The sequence below is a fragment of the Castor canadensis genome, chromosome 9 (assembly GCF_047511655.1).
Source record: "Castor canadensis chromosome 9, mCasCan1.hap1v2, whole genome shotgun sequence".
Lineage (NCBI taxonomy): Eukaryota > Metazoa > Chordata > Mammalia > Rodentia > Castoridae > Castor > Castor canadensis.
In genome coordinates, this window is record NC_133394.1 from 90321505 (window position 1) to 90344023 (window position 22519).

Below are 22519 nucleotides of genomic sequence, written 5' to 3' on the forward strand. Positions count from 1 at the left end.
TATCTTACATATTGCATTACAAGTGAAAATATTAATGTTGGGAACCACAAGTAAGAGCACACACCCTCCATCCTTTAAAGGAAAAAGCTCATAAAATAAAACTCTTCCCCTAAATTAAAGATCAGGTCATAAATGATGAAACTTTAGCTCAAATGACAGCACAGCCCAACCCTAGGCCAAACTACTCAAGACAGAAGTTTTTAAAGCTTCACTATTTAAAAAATGAATACAGGAAGAATTCCAAGATGGCGGCTAGAGGGAGGAAGCAGAAAGCGAGCCTCCTATAGTGAAATCGTGGAGAGACGCTGGAGACACACTTTGCAGGCATAATCACTGAGAAAAGGCATAACTTTGACCCCTCCACATCTCCAGCCGGCGCAGAGAATCTCCACTCCACGTTAAACCGAGAACCGAGGAGGCCCCCGGGCCGCCAGTGGCCGGCGCCCATACGGCCTGGGAAGACGCGGACCAGGTGAGCTTCCCGGTACCGCGGTTCCCCCACAGACAAGCCTGGGCCAGAGCAGCATAGCCCCCTGGACAGACTGACCTCCACCCGGGAAAAAAAGAGAAACTGAGTACTAAGCAATAAGAACAGTTAAGACACGCTGGAAAGAGGGTGGGGCGCCCTGAGCGCTGAAGATTGGGGGAAGGGAACCCTTCCCGGGACTGTAAATAAACGAGCCGGGCGGGCGGAGAGGCTCTGGCGGGAGCGGGGCACGCCAGCAACCAGGAGCAGGGACGCTTGTGAGAGGAGGGAAGACCCACTTCCCACGTGAACTGTAAATAAACACGCAGGCCTGACAAAGCGGGGCAGTGGCACCTTTCCCAGTGCCAGGTGAGTGCTAGCTCACCCCAGAGATCTGCATAAATAACACCGCCAGCTACAGGCTGAGAGCAGCAGGCAGGCAAGCCACAGTTGCAGATACCACTCTCAGAACTGCCTCCAGACGCTTTTTTTTCTTTTTCTCCCTACCTTTGATGAGAGAACAACCGAATTACACCTGCAAGCCGAAAAACTTACTGAAACTGTATTGCATTTGAACTGGGGACACTTGGTGGGGCTTTTTTTTTTTTTTTATCTTCTGTGTGTGTGTGAGTGTAGTTTTGTTCTACTTTATGCATCCCCTTTGATGAGACAACTACAGAACAACATCTGAGGCACGAACTCCAGGACTGGAGATTGAGACGGACATCCAAATTATTAAGACTGAAATTGCATTGCATATAAACTTGGAAGTTTTTTGGGTTTTTTTTTTTTTTTAATTTTCTACTTTCCATTTTATTTTAATTCATTTTTATATATAGATATTACTTTCATATACTTATTTTTTACTTTTTTTATCTTTGATTTTCAATCCTCTGTCTCTCTATTGTCTGTTCAGCTTACTGTCGATTAGCACACTAACACTCCCTGTTTATACCTTTGAAACTCTCTTGTCTGATACCTTGTTCTGCCTTCTCCCTCTTGTCTGTATATTTGTTTTCCCCTTTTCTTTAACTTCTTGCTTTCCATCTCAGCTCACTCTTCCATTCTCAATATTACCATTGTTATTATTACAAGCTAGAAAATACTTAATTACACACAGTACAGGGACAGTAACAACACCAAGGACAATGACAGGAAGACAGAAAAAACAAGGAAACCAGTTTCCCCACAACAAAAAATTAGTACAGGAACCAGAGGGGAATGAAGAGAACAAAACTCAGATACAGACTCCAACAACATGAAGATAAACTATGCCAAAGGACCCAATGAAGCCCACAAGAATAATTTAAAAGAAGACATACTACAAGTACTCAATGAGAATTTTATAGAGATGATACTGGATAGGGTCAACCAAAATGTACAGGAGACACTCAAGAAATTCCAAGACAATAAAAATAGAGAATTTGAAAAAGCAAAAGAACAAATAAAGGAAACCATAGAAGCACTGTATAAACACCAAAGTGAAAGAGAGAACACAATGAATAAATGGATAAATGAACTCAGGACAAAAATAGACAACAATAAAGAAGAAAACAGCCAGGATATGGAAAACCTCAGAAAAAAGAACGAAACAGAACTGCAAAACAAAACAGAAGGCCAATCCAGCAGAATAGAACAAACAGAAGACAGAATCTCAGAACTTGAAGATGAAATGGTAATTAAAGGAAAAACTGAAGAACTATTAATTAAACAACTCAAGACCTGTGAAAAGAAAATGCAAGAACTCACTGACTCCATCAAAAGACCAAACTTGAGAATCATGGGCATCGAAGAAGGAGAAGAGGTGCAAGCGAAGGGAATGCGTAATATATTCAACAAAATAATAACGGAAAATTTCCCAAATCTAGAGAAAGATATTCCCATACAAATGCAAGAGGCCTCCAGGACACCAAACAGACCAGATCAAAATAGAACTACTCCACGACATATCATCATTAAAACAACAAGTTCAGAAACTAAGGAAAGAATATTGAAGGCTGTAAGAGAGAAAAAACAAGTAACATACAAAGGTAAACCCATCAAAATCACAGCAGACTTCTCAACAGAAACATTAAAAGCAAGAAGAGCGTGGGGTGAGATCTTCCGGGCACTGAATGAAAATAACTTCAACCCCAGGATACTCTACCCAGCAAAGCTATCATTCAAAATAGATGGAGCAATAAAAGTCTTCCATGATAAGCAGAAACTAAAACAATAGGTGACCACAAAGCCACCATTACAAAAGATTCTGCAAGGGATCCTGCACACAGAAAGTGACACCCAACTTAACCATGAAAAGGCAGGCAGCACCAAACCACAGGATAAGAAAAAGCAAGACAGTAGAGAGTAACATCAAGTTAGGTACACACAATCAAACCTTCAAACAACTAAGATAACTAAATGGCAGGAATCACCACATACCTATCAGTACTAACACTTAATGTTAATGGACTTAATTCACCCATCAAAAGACACCGTTTGACAAAATGGATTAAAAAAGAAGATCCAACAATTTGTTGCTTACAGGAGACTCATCTCACTGACAGAAATAAGCATATGCTTAGGATGAAAGGCTGGAAGAAGATTTACCAAGCCAATGGCCCCCGAAAACAAGCAGGAGTAGCAATACTTATCTCTGACAAAGTAGACTTCAAACCTACATTGATCAAACGAGATAAAGAAGGACATTCCATACTAATAAAAGGGGAAATAGACCAAAAGGAAATAATAATCATCAATCTGTACGCACCCAATGTCAACGCACCCAATTTCATCAAACATACCCTGAAAGACCTAAAAGCATATATAAACGCCAACACAGTGGTTGTGGGAGACTTTAACACTCCATTATCATCAATAGATAGGTCATCCAAACAAAAACTCAATAAAGAAATCCAAGATCTAAAATATGCAGTAGATCAAGTGGACCTAGTAGATGTCTACAGAACATTTCATCCAACCTCTATACAATATACATTCTTCTCAGCAGCCCATGGAACCTTCTCCAAAATAGATCATATCCTAGGGCACAAAGCAAGCCTCAGCAAATATAAGAAAATAGAAATAATACCGTGCATACTATCTGACCACAATGCAGTAAAAGTAGAACTCAACAACAAAAGTAAAGACAAAAAACATGCAAACAGCTGGAAACTAAATAACTCATTACTTAATGAAGAATGGATCATCGATGCAATAAAAGAGGAAATTAAAATGTTCCTGGAAGTCAATGAAAATGAAAACACAACCTACCGGAACCTATGGGACACAGCTAAGGCAGTCTTGAGAGGAAAGTTTATAGCCATGAGTGCATATATTAAAAAGATTGAAAGATCCCAAATCAATGACCTAATGATACATCTCAAACTCCTAGAAAAACAAGAACAAGCAAATCCCAAAACAAATAGAAGGAGAGAAATAATAAAAATAAGAGCTGAAATCAACGAAATAGAAACCAAAAAAACCATACAAAGAATTAATGAAACAAAAAGTTGGTTCTTTGAAAAAATAAACAAGATCGATAGACCCCTGGCAAACCTGACTAAAATGAGGAGAGAAAAAACCCAAATTAGTAGAATTAGGAATGCAAAAGGGGAGATAACAACAAACACCATGGAAGTCCAGGAAATCATCAGAGACTACTTTGAGAACCTATATTCAAATACATTTGAAAATCTAAAAGAAATGGACAGATTTCTAGATACATATGATCATCCAAAACTGAACCAAGAGGAAATTAATCACCTGAACAGACCTATAACACAAAATGAAATTGAAGCAGCAATCAAGAGTCTCCCCAAAAAGAAAAGTCCAGGACCTGATGGATTCTCTGCTGAATTCTAGAAGACCTTTAAAGAAGAACTGATACCAACCCTCCTTAAACTGTTCCATGAAATAGAAAGGGAAGGAAAACTGCCAAACACATTTTATGAAGCCAGTATTACACTTATCCCAAAACCAGGCAAAGACACCTCCAAAAAGGAGAACTATAGGCCAATCTCCTTAATGAACATTAATGCAAAAATCCTCAACAAAATAATGGCAAATCGAATTCAGCAACACATCAAAAAGATTATTCACCACGACCAGGTAGGCTTCATCCCAGGGATGCAGGGGTGGTTCAACATACGAAAATCAATAAACGTAATAAACCACATTAACAGAAGCAAAGACAAAAACCACTTGATCATCTCAATAGATGCAGAAAAAGCCTTTGATAAGATCCAACATCATTTCATGATAAAAGCTCTAAGAAAACTAGGAATAGAAGGAAAGTTCCTCAACATTATAAAAGCTATATATGACAAACCTACAGCCAGCATTATACTTAACGGAGAAAAATTAAAACCATTCCCTCTAAAATCAGGAACCAGACAAGGATGCCCACTATCTCCACTCCTATTCAACATAGTACTGGAATTCCTAGCCAGAGCAATTAGGCAAGAAGAAGGAATAAAAGGAATACAAATAGGTAAAGAAACTGTCAAAATATCCCTATTTGCAGACGACATGATCCTATACCTTAAAGACCCAAAAAACTCTACTCAGAAGCTTCTAGACATCATCAATAGCTATAGCAAGGTAGCAGGATATAAAATCAACATAGAAAAATCATTAGCATTTCTATACACTAACAATGAGCAAACGGAAAAAGAATGTATGAAAACAATTCCATTTACAATAGCCTCAAACAAAATCAAATACATAGGTGTAAACCTAACAAAAGATGTGAAAGACCTCTACAAGGAAAACTACACACTTCTGAAGAAAGAGATTGAGGAAGACTATAGAAAGTGGAGAGATCTCCCATGCTCATGGATTGGTAGAATCAACATAGTAAAAATGTCGATACTCCCCAAAGTAATCTACATGTTTAATGCAATTCCCATCAAAATTCCAATGACATTCATTAAAGAGATTGAAAAATCTACTGTGAAATTTACATGGAAACACAAGAGGCCACGAATAGCCAAGGCAATACTCAGTCAAAAGAACAATACAGGAGGTATCACAATACCTGACTTCAAACTATATTACAAAGCAATAACAATAAAAACAGCATGGTACTGGCACAAAAACAGACATGAAGACCAGTGGAACAGAATAGAGGATCCAGATATGAAGCCACACAACTATGAGCAACTTATCTTTGACAAAGGAGCTAAAAATATACGATGGAGAAATAGCAGCCTCTTCAACAAAAACTGCTGGGAAAACTGGTTAGCAGTCTGCAAAAAACTGAAACTAGATCCATGTATATCACCCTATACCAAGATTAACTCAAAATGGATCAAGGATCTTAATATCAGACCCCAAACTCTTAAGTTGATACAAGAAAGAATAGGAAATACTCTGGAGTTAGTAGGTATAGGCAAGAACTTTCTCAATGAAACCCCAGCAGCACAGCAACTAAGAGATAGCATAGATAAATGGGACCTCATAAAACTAAAAAGCTTCTGTTCATCAAAAGAAATAGTCTCTAAACTGAAGAGAACACCCACAGAGTGGGAGAAAATATTTGCCAGCTATACATCAGACAAAGGACTGATAACCAGAATATACAGGGAACTTAAAAAACTAAATTCTCCCAAAACTAATGAACCAACAAAGAAATGGGCAAGTGAACTAAACAGAACTTTCTCAAAAGAAGAAATTCAAATGGCCAGAAAACACATGAAAAAATGCTCACCATCTCTAGCAATAAAGGAAATGCAAATTAAAACCACACTAAGATTCCACCTCACCCCTGTTAGAATAGCCATCATCAGCAACACCACCAACAACAGGTGTTGGCGAGGATGCGGGGAAAAAGGAACCCTCTTACACTGTTGGTGGGAATGTAGACTAGTACAACCACTCTGGAAAAAAATTTGGAGGCTACTTAAAAAGCTGGACATCGATCTACCATTTGATCCAGCAATACCACTCTTGGGGATATACCCAAAAGACTGTTACTCCAGAGGCACCTGCACATCCATGTTTATTGCGGCACTATTCACAATAGCCAAGTTATGGAAACAGCCAAGATGCTCCACCACTGACGAATGGATTAAGAAAATGTGGTATCTATACACAATGGAATTCTATGCAGCCATGAAGAAGAACGAAATGTTATCATTCGCTGGTAAATGGATGGAACTGGAGAACATCATTCTGAGTGAGGTTAGCCTGGCCCAGAAGACCAAAAATCGTATGTTCTCCCTCATATGTGGACATTAGATCAAGGGCAAACACAACAAGGGGATTAGACTATGAGCACATGATAAAAGCGAGAGCACACAAGGGAGGGGTGAGGATAGGTAAGACACCTAAAAAACTAGCTAGCATTTGTTGCCCTTAATGCAGAGAAACTAAAGCAGATACCTTAAAGCAACTGAGGCCAACAGGAAAAGGGGAACAGGTACTAGAGAAAAGGTTAGATCAAAAAGAATTAACCTAGAAGGTAACACCCATGCACAGGAAATCAATGTGAGTCAATGCCCTGTATAGCTATCCTTATCTCAACCAGCAAAACCCCTTGTTCCTTCCTATTATTGCTTATACTCTCTCTACAACAAAATTAGAGATAAGGGCAAAATAGTTTCTGCTGGGTATTGAGGGGGGGGAGCGGGAGGGGGTGGAGTGGGTGGTAAGGGAGGGGGTGGGGGCAGGGGGGAGAAATGAACCAAGCCTTGTATGCACATATGAATAATAAAAGAAAAATGAAAAAAAAAAATAAAAAATGAATACAGCAAAATATAACAGTGATTCAGCACTTTTATTGTACAGAAATATATCTTAAATTTGCAAGAGCTCACTAAACCATAGCTTGTTTTTTTGGGGGGGCGGGCGGCGAAACAAGGTCTTGCTATAAACTGAGGATGGCCTTGAAATCTGGGTCCTCCTTACTTTACCCTACTGAGTGCTGTGATTACAGATGTGTGTCCCGACACCTGGCTTTATACCATAGCTGTAAAATGTTAATCTTATAGAATCTTTAGGACTTTAGGGAAGGAGCATGTGGTGTGGTAAATGTAAGGAGAAATTTACAAGCAGGAAGAAAGAGGGGAAGATAACTGGAAAGGTTTTCGTTTATTAAGTGTGGATGAGTCTCAGAAGCTTGCAGCTCCAGGTCAGGAATATTGAGCCTCTGCTGCCTGTATATTAAAATTTTCTAGCTTGATAGATATTTAAATCAACATTTTCAGATTGCATACCTTATGAGACACTGAATTGAACACACTAAGCAACCCCTGCAAAGGGAAACCCTGACATATGGCAAGGATTTATTTACTGTGAATTGGGTAGATTCTTGTTTATACAAATAAACATTTTTAATATCAATGATATTTGTAATTCTCATAAACATTATTATCAAATCAACTGTGTCCCTGTAAGACCACTGATGAGAGGCGGGCATTAATGAAATTGAGGGAAAACACAACAGGGCTTTGTAGCTGCACAAGGGCATTACTACAGCCAGGAAGGACTGAGCAACAGAATTTTCCACCCAGTTCATAGAATGACACTAGGAGGCTTTTATCATGAAAGCATTGCCCAGCTGCAGAAAAGAGCTACTCAAACAACAAAGAATCAGAAAGATCATCGGATTTATTCCCAAGGTGGAAAAAAGGCATGATTTTTCAGAGGCACCTTAATTAATGGAAAAACAGGTAATTCTTTGAAAATCCAGCAATAGAGAGAAGTCCACTGCTGAGGATGTTTTCCCTACCCACTCTTTAGCTCTTATTAGATGCTGGATTGCTTTATAATCAAATTTTGAACAGACTTGGGTTTGATAATCCACTCAATTAATGAAAGCCTATTCAGCAAAGCATTCTTTACTACTTTTTAATCTTTTTTTCTTTTACCTCCTTTTGTCAACAGAACATGTTTGCTTTTTTGTTTTTTATTTTTTGGCAGCACTGGGGTTTGAATTCAGGGCTTCATGCACAGAACATGTTTCAATATCAGTCCTGGTTCTATTTTCTCCTCAGCAGCTCAGCATATGCCTGGAGGTGGCAGTCCAGTTTATTCATTGCCAGACCAAGTTTTGGGGAGGTGGCGTACAACTTTGAAAACAAAAGTGAACTGACAGTCCCTCTGCTCAGTCCCAGATGAGGCACCCACATATCAGCAGAGGTGGCCTGAGCGCTTCTCATCTGACACAGAAACTTCCTGGAAGGCAGGAACATAGGCACCTGTCTAAAGCCATTGCATCCATCCGCTTGACCACCTATTGGCCAAAAATGCACTAAGCCTCTCTCCCTACAGTACACCTGCTCAAGAAAGAAAAACTAAAGTGGTCCCTCCTCTCACAAAGCTTCCTGATAGGAAGGAATAGAAAAACCAGCTAAGTTTTCTGTTGAGCAATATTAGCATTAATTTGTATGTCTATCCAGTAGAAATTAATAGCAATTCTTTGGCCATTCCATTTAAGCCACCAGCTAGACATTAGCCAATAACCTATCCCTCTTCTAATCTAACACATGTAGCCTCAGGGTAAGAACTGTCACGTCCATCTTCAGAAATGGCCCTTAGAATGAAACCAATCACGTCTGACAACTCATCTACTGGATGCTGTAACAGCTGAGGCCATTTCTTCTTCTTGTACCCAACAAACTTATGATTATAAACAGCCTCACTATAACAAACTGTGGTGAGTCCAGAGGGAAGATTCCAGGAGGCCTGGGGTCTAGCCTGCTTACATAGGACACTGAGAAAAAGAATAAATTATTGTTTTCATTTTATCCATTAAAGAAATAAGAACATCCCAGAATGAAAAGAGCCTCCTGGTTAAGTGAAAGAGGCAGACACACTTGAAATGAAATCACAGCTCGGCACTAAATACCTTTATGAAAACAAATGTTCTTAAACATCTGTGTGCTTTAGTTTCCTCTTTTGGTAAATTAAAGATAATTGTACAAACATCACAGAATGATTGTGAAGATCAAAAGGAATAATTCACATCAAGTTTTAGTGTCCAATAAATGCTAAAAAAAAGAACAACAAAAATCCTTCCACTCATAATATAATTTGCTTTAGAAAAAATAAGGCATACAGACACCATTCTAACCTTCTGCACCAGAATATAAAAAAGATCAGGAAAAGAGATATAAGGAAAAGTGTTTTTAATTCCTACAAGGAAAAATAGTATATATATATTTGTATAATATTATCATATTACAGTCAAGTTCATTATTAGTGCATGCTGACAGATGCTGAGGCTCTGCCCACTGATGTCATCCCTGTAATCCATGGTTACAGGTTACCTCACAGATAGGTAGCCACAGCACTAGAGGACATGGTGAGATGGGAAGGGGGAGGGAGGAGGGAAACCTAAACTCACTTTCAGGAATTACAAACAATACACATGACTCAGAAGTTATAAGGACTGCTGTGCCTTGTGCCTCAATGATGAATTTAAATTCTATTTTTCTTTGTTTTGTTTTGGTAGTTATAAAAGTACTAAACATGCCCTTTCATCTTGAGCCATTCCACATAAAACGAATGTGCAACTCACTGAACTGAGTTCCAGACACAGAGATGGAAACCATGATAAGGAAAGCAGATATGAGAGCTGCAATGAAAGCCTGTGCATCCATTGGAAAGGAACCAAGAAGGAAGAAAAGAAACTTTCTGCATCTGTCTAGACTTCATTTCTTTAGAACTAAGCCTCATCTCCCAGGGCAATTGCGAGAGGGTGATAATTAGGATTAGTTGCAAAGTGGCCACCTGCCAACTCTGTCTCATAATCAACCCTCATGTTCTCCATCTCTCTTATGCCACCATCACTGTCTTCAGCAGCTGAAGATAATGAGATGAGAGACCAAGAAACTAGTTAGCAGGCCATATTAGATTCAGCTGTTCCCCTTCAGGAGGCTTCATCACCAATTCTGAGTGATCATGGTGATTTTAAACTGTCTTCGGCAAATCAGTCTCGCTCACTAATCATTAAAGACACCTCCATAGATAGTGATATTTGGGATGAAAAGTTTTAAAACAATTTTAAGTTTCTCAATCTACTATAATGAGAAAGAGCCACTCTTGATGCAACTAAGAAAAGGGCTTCCAACTTTTTCAGTCTTTAAAATGAGGCAGTCACATATTTGCAATTAAGGACAGTAGGCAGATCTAACAGAACATTGTCTGGTTTTAGAACTGATAGGTCCAAATTGATCCTCACAATTAGAAGCATGAAGTTAAATCTTGATGTCTGAGCAAAGACAGACAGACCCGGACTAAATGGAATATAGTTAACTTAATGCCAAAGACAGACGATCCAGATAAAATCAGCCAGCTATGTTCTTATTTTAAAATCTTCCCTGGTTCACTGAAAACATGGGAAGGAGTCATCTAACAGAGAAGATTTTCCCCATCTGCAGCATGGATGAAGTGAGTGTACCTAATAAAGCTACCTATCCTCTCAAAAAAAAAAGAAAAAGAAAAGGGCTTCCAGTGAGGTATCGCCAGCTTTTGAAAATGTTTTTCAAAAGGACTGTATAACAAAGATTAGCATAGAATTTCCTAAAGTGTGTTAAACATCTTATATGTGGTACATGGATGAAATTCTACAGAATGGTTATATATACTTTACAAGCAATATTTGTTAGGATGAAGTCACAATAAAAAAGTAAATTGAAGGGCTGGATCTATAATCCCAGCAACTCAGGAGGCAGAGATAAGAAGGATCATGGTTGGAGGCCAGCAAAGGCCAAAGGCTATTTGAGACCCTATCTCAACCAGTGTCAGCTAGGCATGGTGACAGGTGCCTATCATCCCAGGCACATGGGAAGCATAAGTGAGAGGATCCTGTTCCAGGCCTGGGCAAAAAATATGACCCCTTATTGAAAAAATAACTAAGCCAAAAGGGCCAGGAGCATGCTCAAGAAGTAGAACATCTGCCTAGCAAGTGTGAGGCTCTGAGTTCACCCCTCAGTACCTCTAAAAAACAAGTAGGTTGACTTAAAGAAAAATGTTAAGTAAAAACTAAAAAATAATAGCACAAACACTCATGGGTACAGCAAAAACATAAGAAGGTGGCATGCCAATGACTCAGAACAGGAAACATTTTCATAGCCCCGAGGCCAAAGACCCCTACAATGACCAACAGGGAGAGCTCTTTCATTCCACTTCAGTGAGCTGATAGAATGGTTAAAGTCACCTCTTTTAATTCATTAATATTATCCTACAATGAGTTCCACATTTCATGAGCTGTTTGAGAAGAACAGATAAGAACAGATTCTTACAGTCATGTTCATGCAGGAGACAAAAGAATCCATTGTAGAATAACCATTTTATGCAGCAGGTCAACAAAAATGGTTCAAAAGTGTCCAATTTGATAAAGAATCCTTTCAGATCAAGGGTGTTTCTAACAAAATATGAAGTCACTACAAAACAGATGCTTAATAAGTGTCTACATAAAAGATTGTGTTTGAATGATAAATATCTAATCATATTCTAACTTTATGAGTATTGCAAAATAATATTATCAGCCAAACCTCACGCACAGGTGCAAGGAAAGTGTAACTCAAGGGATGACACCTACCTTGGGCACAGTCTTCACATGGAAGAGTATATTTTGGAAGGAATGTCCATCATTGGCCTGCAAGACAGCAACATCAGATGTGCTATCTGAGCCATCATGAGCATAGAGGAGAAGGCCCCTGGAGAGCTCATCCAGATGGAACTGATAGAGGGGGGCTGCAGGGGATGCAAGTGTTTGGAGCAACTGGCCATGAAGTGGAGGATCTAGCACTTCGATGATCACATCCTGTGGATTGTCATTGTCCCGGATATCAAGCAGCTGGGTGGTGATGGTTCCTTGCTCTCCTCTGTTAATGTGGAGAACCTCATTTCTCAGCACATAGGGGGCCTGTGGGGTTGAAGGGAAGGTGGGAGAAGAAAATTCATTTAATAGGGAAAGAGAGGGCAATATGGTAGATTAGACACCAATCTGTGCAACCTGATTGACATTTCTATGTCTCTGGAGAAACCCTTAGGTACTATGGCAAAGTGCCAACCTGTTCTATTTTAAAAGTGTTTGTGAGAGGTGCAGTAAGTCATAGTACTGGCATTAACTGAGATTACTTCAACCTCTGTGTTCTAGAACTTTCTAAAGTCACTTCAATATTGGCAAGAGACAATGAGAGTTATTTGCTTCTCAATTTCTAAATTCTCTGCCATCTTGATTTGCACTATATCCCTGCATTAAGGCATTAGAAAGCCCAATTAATGTCTCCAATCTAGAAAGACTAACAAGAAGCATAGAAATTTTGGACTTGCCTTTGAGAGTTAAGCAGTTCACTCTGGGCCACACTGCAACATGCTGACTTCCGTATTCTGAATTCATGCTATTTCTGGTCCTTCCCAGTCATCTTCTTCAAGTTCCCTCATCCAAATCTTGACAGAGTCCCACCCCAGTTCAATCTATAAAGCCTGATAAGATCATGGCCTGGGTGAGTAATGCAACCCCACCTGGTTAATTCTGGTGACACTGCTAATGTAGCAAAACTTAACATGTTTTCCTTGGGACTGTCAAGTTTCCTCCCACAACTTGAGTAAGCAGAAAAAATGTTCTTTTATTTTATTTCATAAAAATAAAAGATAATGAACCACAACAGAAAAAAACTCACATAGACAGAAAATTAGGTCAGAAACCAAAGAATATTGTCTTAGCTTTTTATATTGTTTTAAAGTTGAATGATATAGAATTTTTGTCAACACATTGCCTTCTTCAGTCCAAATGGCTTTCTTTTAAAACTACCCAGAGACTCTCCTGCCTTTCTGGAAATTATTATCGCTATTAGAGAAATATCTAAGTAATACATCATTATAATAATCACACAGTGAGGAAATTAGATTATGGTAGCTACTCCTCAGAATTCCCAAGGGAGAATGCTAAAGCTGGGAGTCTATACAGGGGAATGAATTGATACACACATTCTGAAAGAGGAAAAGTCAAAGGTGATATCAAAATCCATAAATGGAAAATACCAAGTTAACTGACATGAGAAAATCTCAGAGAGGCTCAAGATTATATCCAAATACCACAGAAATTTAAAGGAACAAAAATAAAATTTCTTTCTAAAGTTCTACTTTTAAAAAGTTAAGGTTTATCATATAATAAAATTAAAATGTACATTCACTGTCTGCTTGATTGTGGGAAAACAAATAAAACTCAGGGAACCATGGGAACTCAATATCTCAGATTAGAAGGTTACTCACTAATATCTACCATAGATCTTCATATTAGGCCAAATGAGAAGATCAAAAAAACCATCTGAGCTTGAGTACTAAGGAACATCTAAGCCAGTAAGTTGTAAGGCTGGCCCATATGTACAGAGATCACATGAGTTAGCTTTAATTAAAAAAAAAATTCATACACTTAACTTAGGATCAGTTTCTAATTGCTCCCTCAACTCTAAATTATCCATGATGCGCTAGCATTATTAAGAAGAGTTGAGTTGGGTTTTTAGTACCATTTGACAGCAACTTCTGGTTCAAGTCTACATTGTTATCCATAGTCAGTTTCATTTTTGGATCAATATATAAATATATCAGTTTAAAACAATAACCTAGTGTCCTTCCTTGAATAATGAGTAATATAATACCAAGGTCAGAATATTGAGATAGGCTTCGTTCTTATTATTCCCCAGGATGACATCCTACCCTCTTGCTGGTCACAATTTATGGATTGTGTGTGTGTATGTGTGGTATCTTCCTATTCTCTTTGCATATTTCAGCTTTTCTTCTACCACTGCTTGTATTCTGGGCACACAAGTACAACTTGACAGAGGAGAGTGATGAGAGATGACTGTGAAGAGGCATTCCACTGAGTTTCCTAGCTTCTACCATGATTTCTTCAGATTCATATTTGACTGATGGTCACCCTAACACTTTGTTTAATAAGATCCTCTAACTACTGCAAAGTCTATACCCTAGAGCAAGAAATAGATAAAACAAACTTATTTACCTAAAAATAAGGCAAGTCTTAACAACTGTGACAGCTTTAAGTTATTCTGTGGGACTAACATTGGGCTCAGCCACAGGACAGTAAAGTAAGGCAGCATAAGGTAACAGTTTAGAACACAGACTCTGAAACCTGGGCACAAATCTGGATGGTTTATTAGCTGTATCACCATAGACAGCTCACTTAACCTTGTTGTGCCTTAGTTTCCTCATCTGTAAATTAGGGATAATCATATTTCATAAGGTTGTCATGAAAATCAACTGAGTACCTTATGTGAAACACTAAGTAGAGTACTATAGATGCATTAGTAATTGGAATTACTGATCGTGCTATTACCCTAAGGACTATCCAGTGACAGTTCATGACAAAACTAAAAGATTAATTTAGTTCAATCATTTTTTTTTCTAAAACTGCAAAATCCAAGACATGCTCATGCCTGTAATGTAGCTACTTAGGAGGGGGAGGTTGGGAGAACTGCAGTTCAATACCCACATGGCAAAAAGTTAGGGAGACCCCATCTCAACCAATAGTTGGACATAGTGGCATGTACCTGTCATCCCAGCTACATGGGAAATGTAAATAGGATAAGCATGGTCTAGACAGGCCTGGACCTACATGGGAGACCTTATTCAAAAAGCAGTCAAGGCAAAAACTGGGGCTGTGGCTCAAGTGGTAGAGCACCTCTTTAGCAAGTGCAAGGCCCTAAGTTCAAACCCCATACTGACAAAAAGCAAAACAACAACAACAAAAAAACCCAAACCCTGCAAAAATCCTCGATTTGTTCTTGAGAATTCATAGGTGTGTAAAATTGTACATGGCTTGGCATTTTTATTACCTGTGTTGAAAATGCTTGTATGTTGATCAGCTGTGGCTCAGAGAAGAACTGCTGGTCACTTATTTTCAAGGAAAAGTAACCTTTCCTAAAGAAGTCCCCAAGAAAGGAATGACAAAATAAAATCATCACATTAGTCTTTAGAAAGATAAGGATTAAACACGTTTTCAGGCTATGCATATACACAAATTTGTGTCAAAGCACAATAGTAATATAATATTCACACTGTAAATAGAAATTACCAAATATGAACACAGTAAGATACAGGTAGAAATACTGTGAGCTCTTAGATCTCATCATTGCACAAAGTAACTTAACACTTTTCTTTCCTTCTTTTCTATTACTTGCCAGACCAAGACAGGTAAGTGATACATAGGCTCACAGTTCAACTGAAGGATAGAAGGGAATCTTTTATAGTCTCTGACCAGTTCTTAGTGGTTTCCTCTCCCCAGCAAGCATTCCCTGCATGCTTTCCCAATTCACATGAGTGGGCCTCAATAACAATGGCTACAATGCTGCATACTTTGTCTCTTACTCCCTAAACCCCCTGCACACATTCACTGTGAACAAGGCTAGGGAAGTATGGCTGATTCTAGAAAGCCAGCAGGCAGTCTCACCATTTGAATATGGGACAACCAGAGACTACCATGTTGATGAGAACAAGGAACATGCCTGCCTGTAGGAGGTGCATGAAGCCTAGAGCAGAGACAAAGGAGGGAAGAGTGGAGACCTGCTTCCATTCCCAGTACTAGTTCTGGACTTGCCCTGAAGCGCAATTGCTCTTAATGTCTTTGAGACATGACATGCTTCTGCAGAGTTATAATAAGCCTTGCTATTTTGCTTATGTAGTTCAAGCTGGCTTCCATTACAGTTGATAATGACATGAGGCTCAGTCTTTGCTGTGAGCTGACAGCCTGTAAAAGGGTGTTGTTCCAGCAGCTTCAGAGACTGTTAGGAGGAAGGTAGAGTTGACCTCCTTCAAAGCCAAACCAAGTCCAGAGCTCACTTCTGACTGGGAAAATGTGTGACTGATGCATTATGGGAGCTTTTGAGTTCTGGCCTATTACAGGGCCCATTGTTTTAAAGTTTCTTTACAAGGTAGTCTTGACACCTAAAAAACTAGCTAGCATTTGTTGCCCTTAACGCAGAGAAACTAAAGCAGATACCTCAAAGCAACTGAGGCCAATAGGAAAAGGGGAACAGGTACTAGAGAAAAGGTTAGATCAAAAAGAATTAACCTAGAAGGTAACACCCACGCACAGGAAATCAATGTGAGTCAATGCCCTGTATAGCTATCCTTACCTCAACCAGCAAAAACACTTGTTTCTTCCTATTATTGCTTATACTCTCTCTTCAACAAAATTAGAGATAAGGGCAAAATAGTTTCTGCCAGGTATTGAGTGGGTGGATGGAGAGGGAGGGGGCGGAGTGGGTGGTAAGGGAGGGGGTGGGGGCAGGAGGGAGAAATGACCCAAGCCTTGTATGCACATATGAATAATAAAACAATAATAAAATAAAATGGGTGTTTCATTGAATGCAACGTATATCTCAAAACACTTGATTTTTCAAAAAAGCTCTTGTCTTCCCTCTGTCCTATCTACTCTTTCATTTTCAGCCCCATTTAAATCCCTTTTCTTTTCACTCCCACCTCCAAGTTTCAAGGTAATGCAATTAAGAGAAACAAGTGAATGAACAGCGAAGGAGAAATGATTTTGGGTGGCACTGTGGTCTCACTAACAGCGCTTAACATCACAGCAATGCTGGGATTTTTTTTTTCTTTTTTCTCTAATTCCTGTTTTTTCCCCCTTCTCCCGCCCCCTCCCTTACTTTCCCAACCCCTCGCTACCAGGCAGAAACTATTTTGCCCTTATCTCTAATTTTGAGCAACACCAGTTTTTCACAGTCACTCTGACTACACTTACAGATTAGCTTTAACTCCACAGAAGAGTCTATCCCAAAGAACTCAGTCCTAAAGAATTCCAATCTTCATCATGACCAGTGTGTTCATGGAAAACAAAATGCAAAACTCAAATTTGTGTGGCAGGCTGCCCCTTTTATTTTTGTATCATTCAAAGACAAATCTATTTTTCTATGAGTTTCTACTCACCTCATTTTACTATTTCCCTCTTATTTCTTCTGTTTGACTTTTTAGATAAAGTCCAGTCTTAAAAAGGGCACCCCTCCAAAAAAAAGAAAAGAAAACAAAAACAAAAAAAAGGTACTGCAAGAATTCCCTAAACTATTATTCTTTTTCCTGATTAGGGAAAAAGAATAATAATAATAATAATTTGTGATTGCAGCAATCACAAATGCAGATGAAGCAGGAATTTTAGGGGAGCCCCTGTGACATGAAATACTAGAGTCTTAAGCTCCATCTCCATAGCAGGACGTCCTTCTCTGTGCAGTGATCTTCCCCCCTCGAGGATGGAAGCCTTCCTATTATCCCTAGAATATTAGGGAGGCAGAAATCACTGTGGCTAAAGGCATGGGTTGGGCATCAGAGAGTGTTTGGTGGGAGTCCAGCTCTGCATTCAGAGGCCGTGAGGTCTTGGGCTAGGTTACTCATACTCTCAAGACCTCAGCCCAGGAACACAACATACATATGTCATGTAATGTGCTTAACACAATGTCTGGCTCAAAGTTAGCACTCAGTAAATGTTAGTTGTTCTTATTCCTGTAATGTGATCTTTTGAGGTTGCTGGCATCATTAACTCTGAATTATAATAAAGAAATGACCACCTATTTTCCTCTCCACCTATCTCTTAGCCTGAACCTCAAAGTCAAACAAACAAATAAATAAAAACAATAAAAACCCCTCAAGTTTAGTGTTGACAGTAGAACATATTCATTGTGTTCACATCACTGTTCTGTGGGATTCAATTCCTTGATCACCCAGATAGTCTGAGGTGGGTGATCTGCACTAACGACGCAGAGGAGGGTAAAGGAGAATCCAAGAGGCTAATCTTTGGGGTGCATTCTCTGATTTTCTTTAGTAGATTTATTCATGAGTACAGGGGTATCATTGCTTGGGTTAATGTTAATGTTCAAATGCATTCCTGAAACACATGTCAGCTAGGGTGGGGAAAACAGCCCCAAGTGTATGAAGCATGAGGGAATACTGGATCAGGCTTAGAAATTAACCACAATTATCTCATAAAGAGGATAATAGAAAGTTAGCTGTGACTCTGAGTTTCCTTCCAACTCTGAAATTCTAGGGACCTCACCACACCTTGAAAAGCATGTCCTCCATCTGTTATCAGCCCCCTACTCCCTGTGCATTACCCACACGTGGAGGAGGCAGCTTTAGCATCTGGCTATATAACCAGTTTTGTTTCTGCTGGGCCAAAAATCTGGGAAATTACACTAGGAATTTTCCTGTCACATCAGAGAATTACCCATAATTATGTGATAAAATAAAAATGCCTCAAACAGAAGCACACTCTCTAAGCAATTACAGGGAAATGATGACAGGCAGCTGAAGGCAGTTGTGGAGTATTGATCTTCCCCAGACAAGAAGGGACAGCTATTAAGAAAGAGTGGTGGGGAGGGGAGGGGAGAGCAATGATGGAAAAGAGTCAGGGGGAAAACATCACTGACTCACCTGAGTTTTTCTTTGCTGTGTACAAAACGCACTTTCTTCTCGTTCACATCTTTCCAGCTAAAATGGCCAGCCTTGTCCAGCTGAGTCTCTTTGCCATTTTTTGAGAGCACCAGTTGACCATTGGTGGGAGTGCTCACCACATGGAATAAGAGATCTTCCACTCTGCCATCCTGGTGTTGGACATTCAGGAGAGCAAAGTCCAGCAGCTTCATCGAACCAATGGCAAGAGTCAATGAACCATTCACGTGAAGACTCGGGGTGTGTATTTTGCCTAAAAACATGAATTCAAAGGTCAGGCTTGTCACACTCACTAATTAGGTCTTATTAATTTTAAAGAAATAGGCTTGTAATGTTAATTGAGAGCTGCACAGAGAAGATTCTAGGCTATTATATAACCAGTGAATCTCCCTATGTTGTCTCATATTATTCTCACCCAATGGAAGAGTTAAGCTGTAAAACTGTAAAAAGAAAATATAGGAGTAGATTTCTGTGAATTTGAATTAAGAAATACTTTCTTAAATATGACACAAAACCACAAATGACAACATTAAAAGAACAGATTAGTTGGATGTCATTAGAATTAAAATCTTTTGTGCTTCAAAAGACCAATGTTAAAAGACAACCCACAGAATGGGAGAAAATATTTGAAAATCTTATATCTGAAAAAAGGACTTGTATCCAGAATTTATAAAGAGCTCCTATGACTCGACAATAAAAAAAACAACTCAATTTTTCAAATGGGCAAGAATTTGAACAGACATTTCTCCAAAGAAGTTACACGAAGAGCCAATAAGCACAATAAACATGTACAACATTAACCATCAAGGCTGGCGAAAGGCAAATCAACACACAATTAAGTATCATTTCACTTCTAGTAGGAAAGATAAGAAAGTGTCAGTAAGGATGGAGAAGTTGGAACCCACATGCATTGCTGACAGGTGTATAAAATGATTCAGTCACTTAGAAATATAGTTAGGCAGCTGCTCAATTAAATATAACTTCCATAGGAACCAGATAATTCCACTCTTAGCTACACAACTAGGAAAAATGAGAAAATGCGCCCAAAGACTTGTCTGTGAATATTAATACCAGCATTGCTTATAATCAAAAAAGTAGAAACAATGCAAAATCCATTAGTTCATGAAAAGATAAACAAGGGCTGGGGAATGTCACTCAATAGTAGAAAGCCTCACTGGCATGTGCAGGCTAAATCCTCAAGATGGCAAAAGAATAAAAAAGGTGAACAGGTAAGTAAGGTGTGATATAATAGATCCAAACAATAATACAATGTAGTATTCATCCATAAGAAGGATAAGAAATAAAATACTGATACATGCTACAACATGGATGAACCTGGAAAATATTTATTATGCAAAGTAAAAGAAGCCAAACACAAAAGGCTGCATATTATGACTCCATTCATGTACAATGCCTAGAATAGGGAAATCCATACAGACTGAGAGTAGATTAGTGGTTGTCATAGGAGCTGGAGTGAGAGGAAAAGGAGCAGTCTGCTAATAGTTATGTGGTTACTTTTCAGGTGGATAAAAATGTGCTGGAATTAGATATTGGTGATGGTTATACAACTTTGTGAATATACTAAAAATACTGTTACATACTTTATAGGGTAGATTTTGTGGTATGTGAATTATATCTCAATAATAATAATAATGAAGAATCATATAGGTATATTTTAAAACTACATTGAACCTTGGGGTCTACTGACAGAGATTCTGACTTAAGCTATTCTGGGATGGACCTCATTAATTTTACAGTCCCAGGTAATTCTAATGGGATGGCAGGTTTGAGAACCCACACACTTATCCTGATGCATCTGTTATGTCAGATCCACCAATGGTAAGAAAAGAGGCAGGTGTCTGGTATCATTTCCTATAAGAGTATCCATTAATCTACAATGAAGAAGGATTATCAGCAGCTCATATTTAGAATTCATGGGAAAAATAGACACTTTTTTTCAAAGTTTATAATCTCTGTCCATATGAAACACCTAATAGATGAATTAGGATTTCCCATCATGATGTAGAACTCGTTTCTTTTGCCAAAGTCATTAATTGGCAGTGTTCCCTTCTATAACTAGATCAGACAAGACAGTTTGGGAATGCCAAATTTCACAGGGACAATTTTTACCATAAGATTGCACTAATGAAAATGGAATCCATTTTCACAAGTTGACGTATATTATGTCCCAAAAACAGTAAGCTATTTCTCAAGTACTTGTGGTCTCCAGAAAGATCATAATAAAATAAGTCAAAGATACATTTTTTTTACTTAGAAAAAAACCTTTATATCTTTAGAGACCAGAAATGTAGAGACAGAATATATGATTGACTGTGGTTGCCTCATGTGCTAGGCGCCTGCAGCTCACGCCTGTAATCTTAACTACTTGGAAGGCTGAGATTAGGAAGATTGCTGTTTGAGGCCAGCCTGGGCAAATAGTTCCCAAGACCCATCTGCAAAATAACCAGAGAAAAATGGATTGGAAATGTGGTTCAAGAAGTAAGCATCTGCTTTGTAAGTGCTAAGCTCTAAACTCAAACCCCAGTCCCACCAAAAAAAAAAAAAAAAGTGCCTCATGTTATTGATGAACAACACTGCAAAGCCAACACTCATCCATAAGGCAACTACTCAGCTTTGTCCACCTATAACACTTTTGGGGTTCAAAATTAGGACTGAATTTAAATTTGTTTATCTCTTTATTGTTTAAGGTACAGTGTTCGTTGTGTGTTGGGTGAGACAAGTGCCATTCCTTTAAGATGTTACCTTTTACATAATGGTAAACAGAGTGATTCAAAAATCTATGTGCTTTAAACACAAGAACCTAGTGGAGCAGTCTCCATCACTATTCACTGTGCAATTAAAATCTATCTCCACTGTATGCAAAAAAGAAGTACCATCACACTTTGCATAATTAGCTGTACAAGTTTATATGACTACAAATCAACACGTGTATGTAAGTATATATGTAATTTTCTATAATATGGCTGCAGTTCAAGAACATAGCTGAGTTTATGCCAAATTTCTTATCTGATAGTTGTGACTTTCAAACACACATCACTTCTTTTTTTTTTCCTTCCAAAGATCATAGAAGTTGACTTTTCTATAAACAGTCCATTATTCCTTAGTTGCACCAGGAATTTTTCTCATAATAGGAATGCTGCACTATGAATCACAGGAGTCCATTATATCTATAAGCCCAGCCTTTGCACAGAGAAATCACTGGGAAATTCACCAGGGCATCAGAAGAGAAGCTCTTACCAGCACATGTTGCATTAGATGAGTGGGCAGAGAAGCCAGGAACACAGCTGGAAACACAGAGGCCACTCTTCAGAAAGAACCCCTGGGCACAGATGTGACACCGGTCCTTGTGGCTGCACTTCAAGCACTCCTGAGAGCATGCTATCACAGAGAGGACACAGTAAGTGAGGCATGAACAAAGCTAGACACCCAGCTGGGGCCACTAGGGAAATAAAAGGACTACAACCAGAAGAATTAGAGCATAAGCAACAAATGTTCCCCAGCTGCAACAAGAGAATTCTGACGGTTTCTCTGTAGAGCTTCATGGTGAGCTGATCTACCCTCAAGAAGAAACAGAACAGAGAGGGCACTCTCCACTCTCCACACAATATTGCACATGGATGAATTGTTTAA

General features: G+C 38.8%; 1 protein-coding gene across 2 annotated transcripts in view; it reads right to left on the minus strand.

The window, feature by feature from the left end:
* Fras1 (Fraser extracellular matrix complex subunit 1) overlaps positions 1-22519 on the minus strand; it is a 424489-nt gene that overhangs the window by 139322 nt on the left and 262648 nt on the right. For both annotated transcript variants that reach the window (XM_074041924.1, XM_074041925.1), the window contains 4 exons: positions 22127-22267; positions 18851-19121; positions 15253-15337; positions 11994-12320 (listed from right to left, as the gene is read on the minus strand). In XM_074041924.1, coding sequence (XP_073898025.1) covers positions 11994-12320; positions 15253-15337; positions 18851-19121; positions 22127-22267 — 824 coding nt within the window. The remainder of the gene's footprint in view (positions 1-11993; positions 12321-15252; positions 15338-18850; positions 19122-22126; positions 22268-22519) is intronic.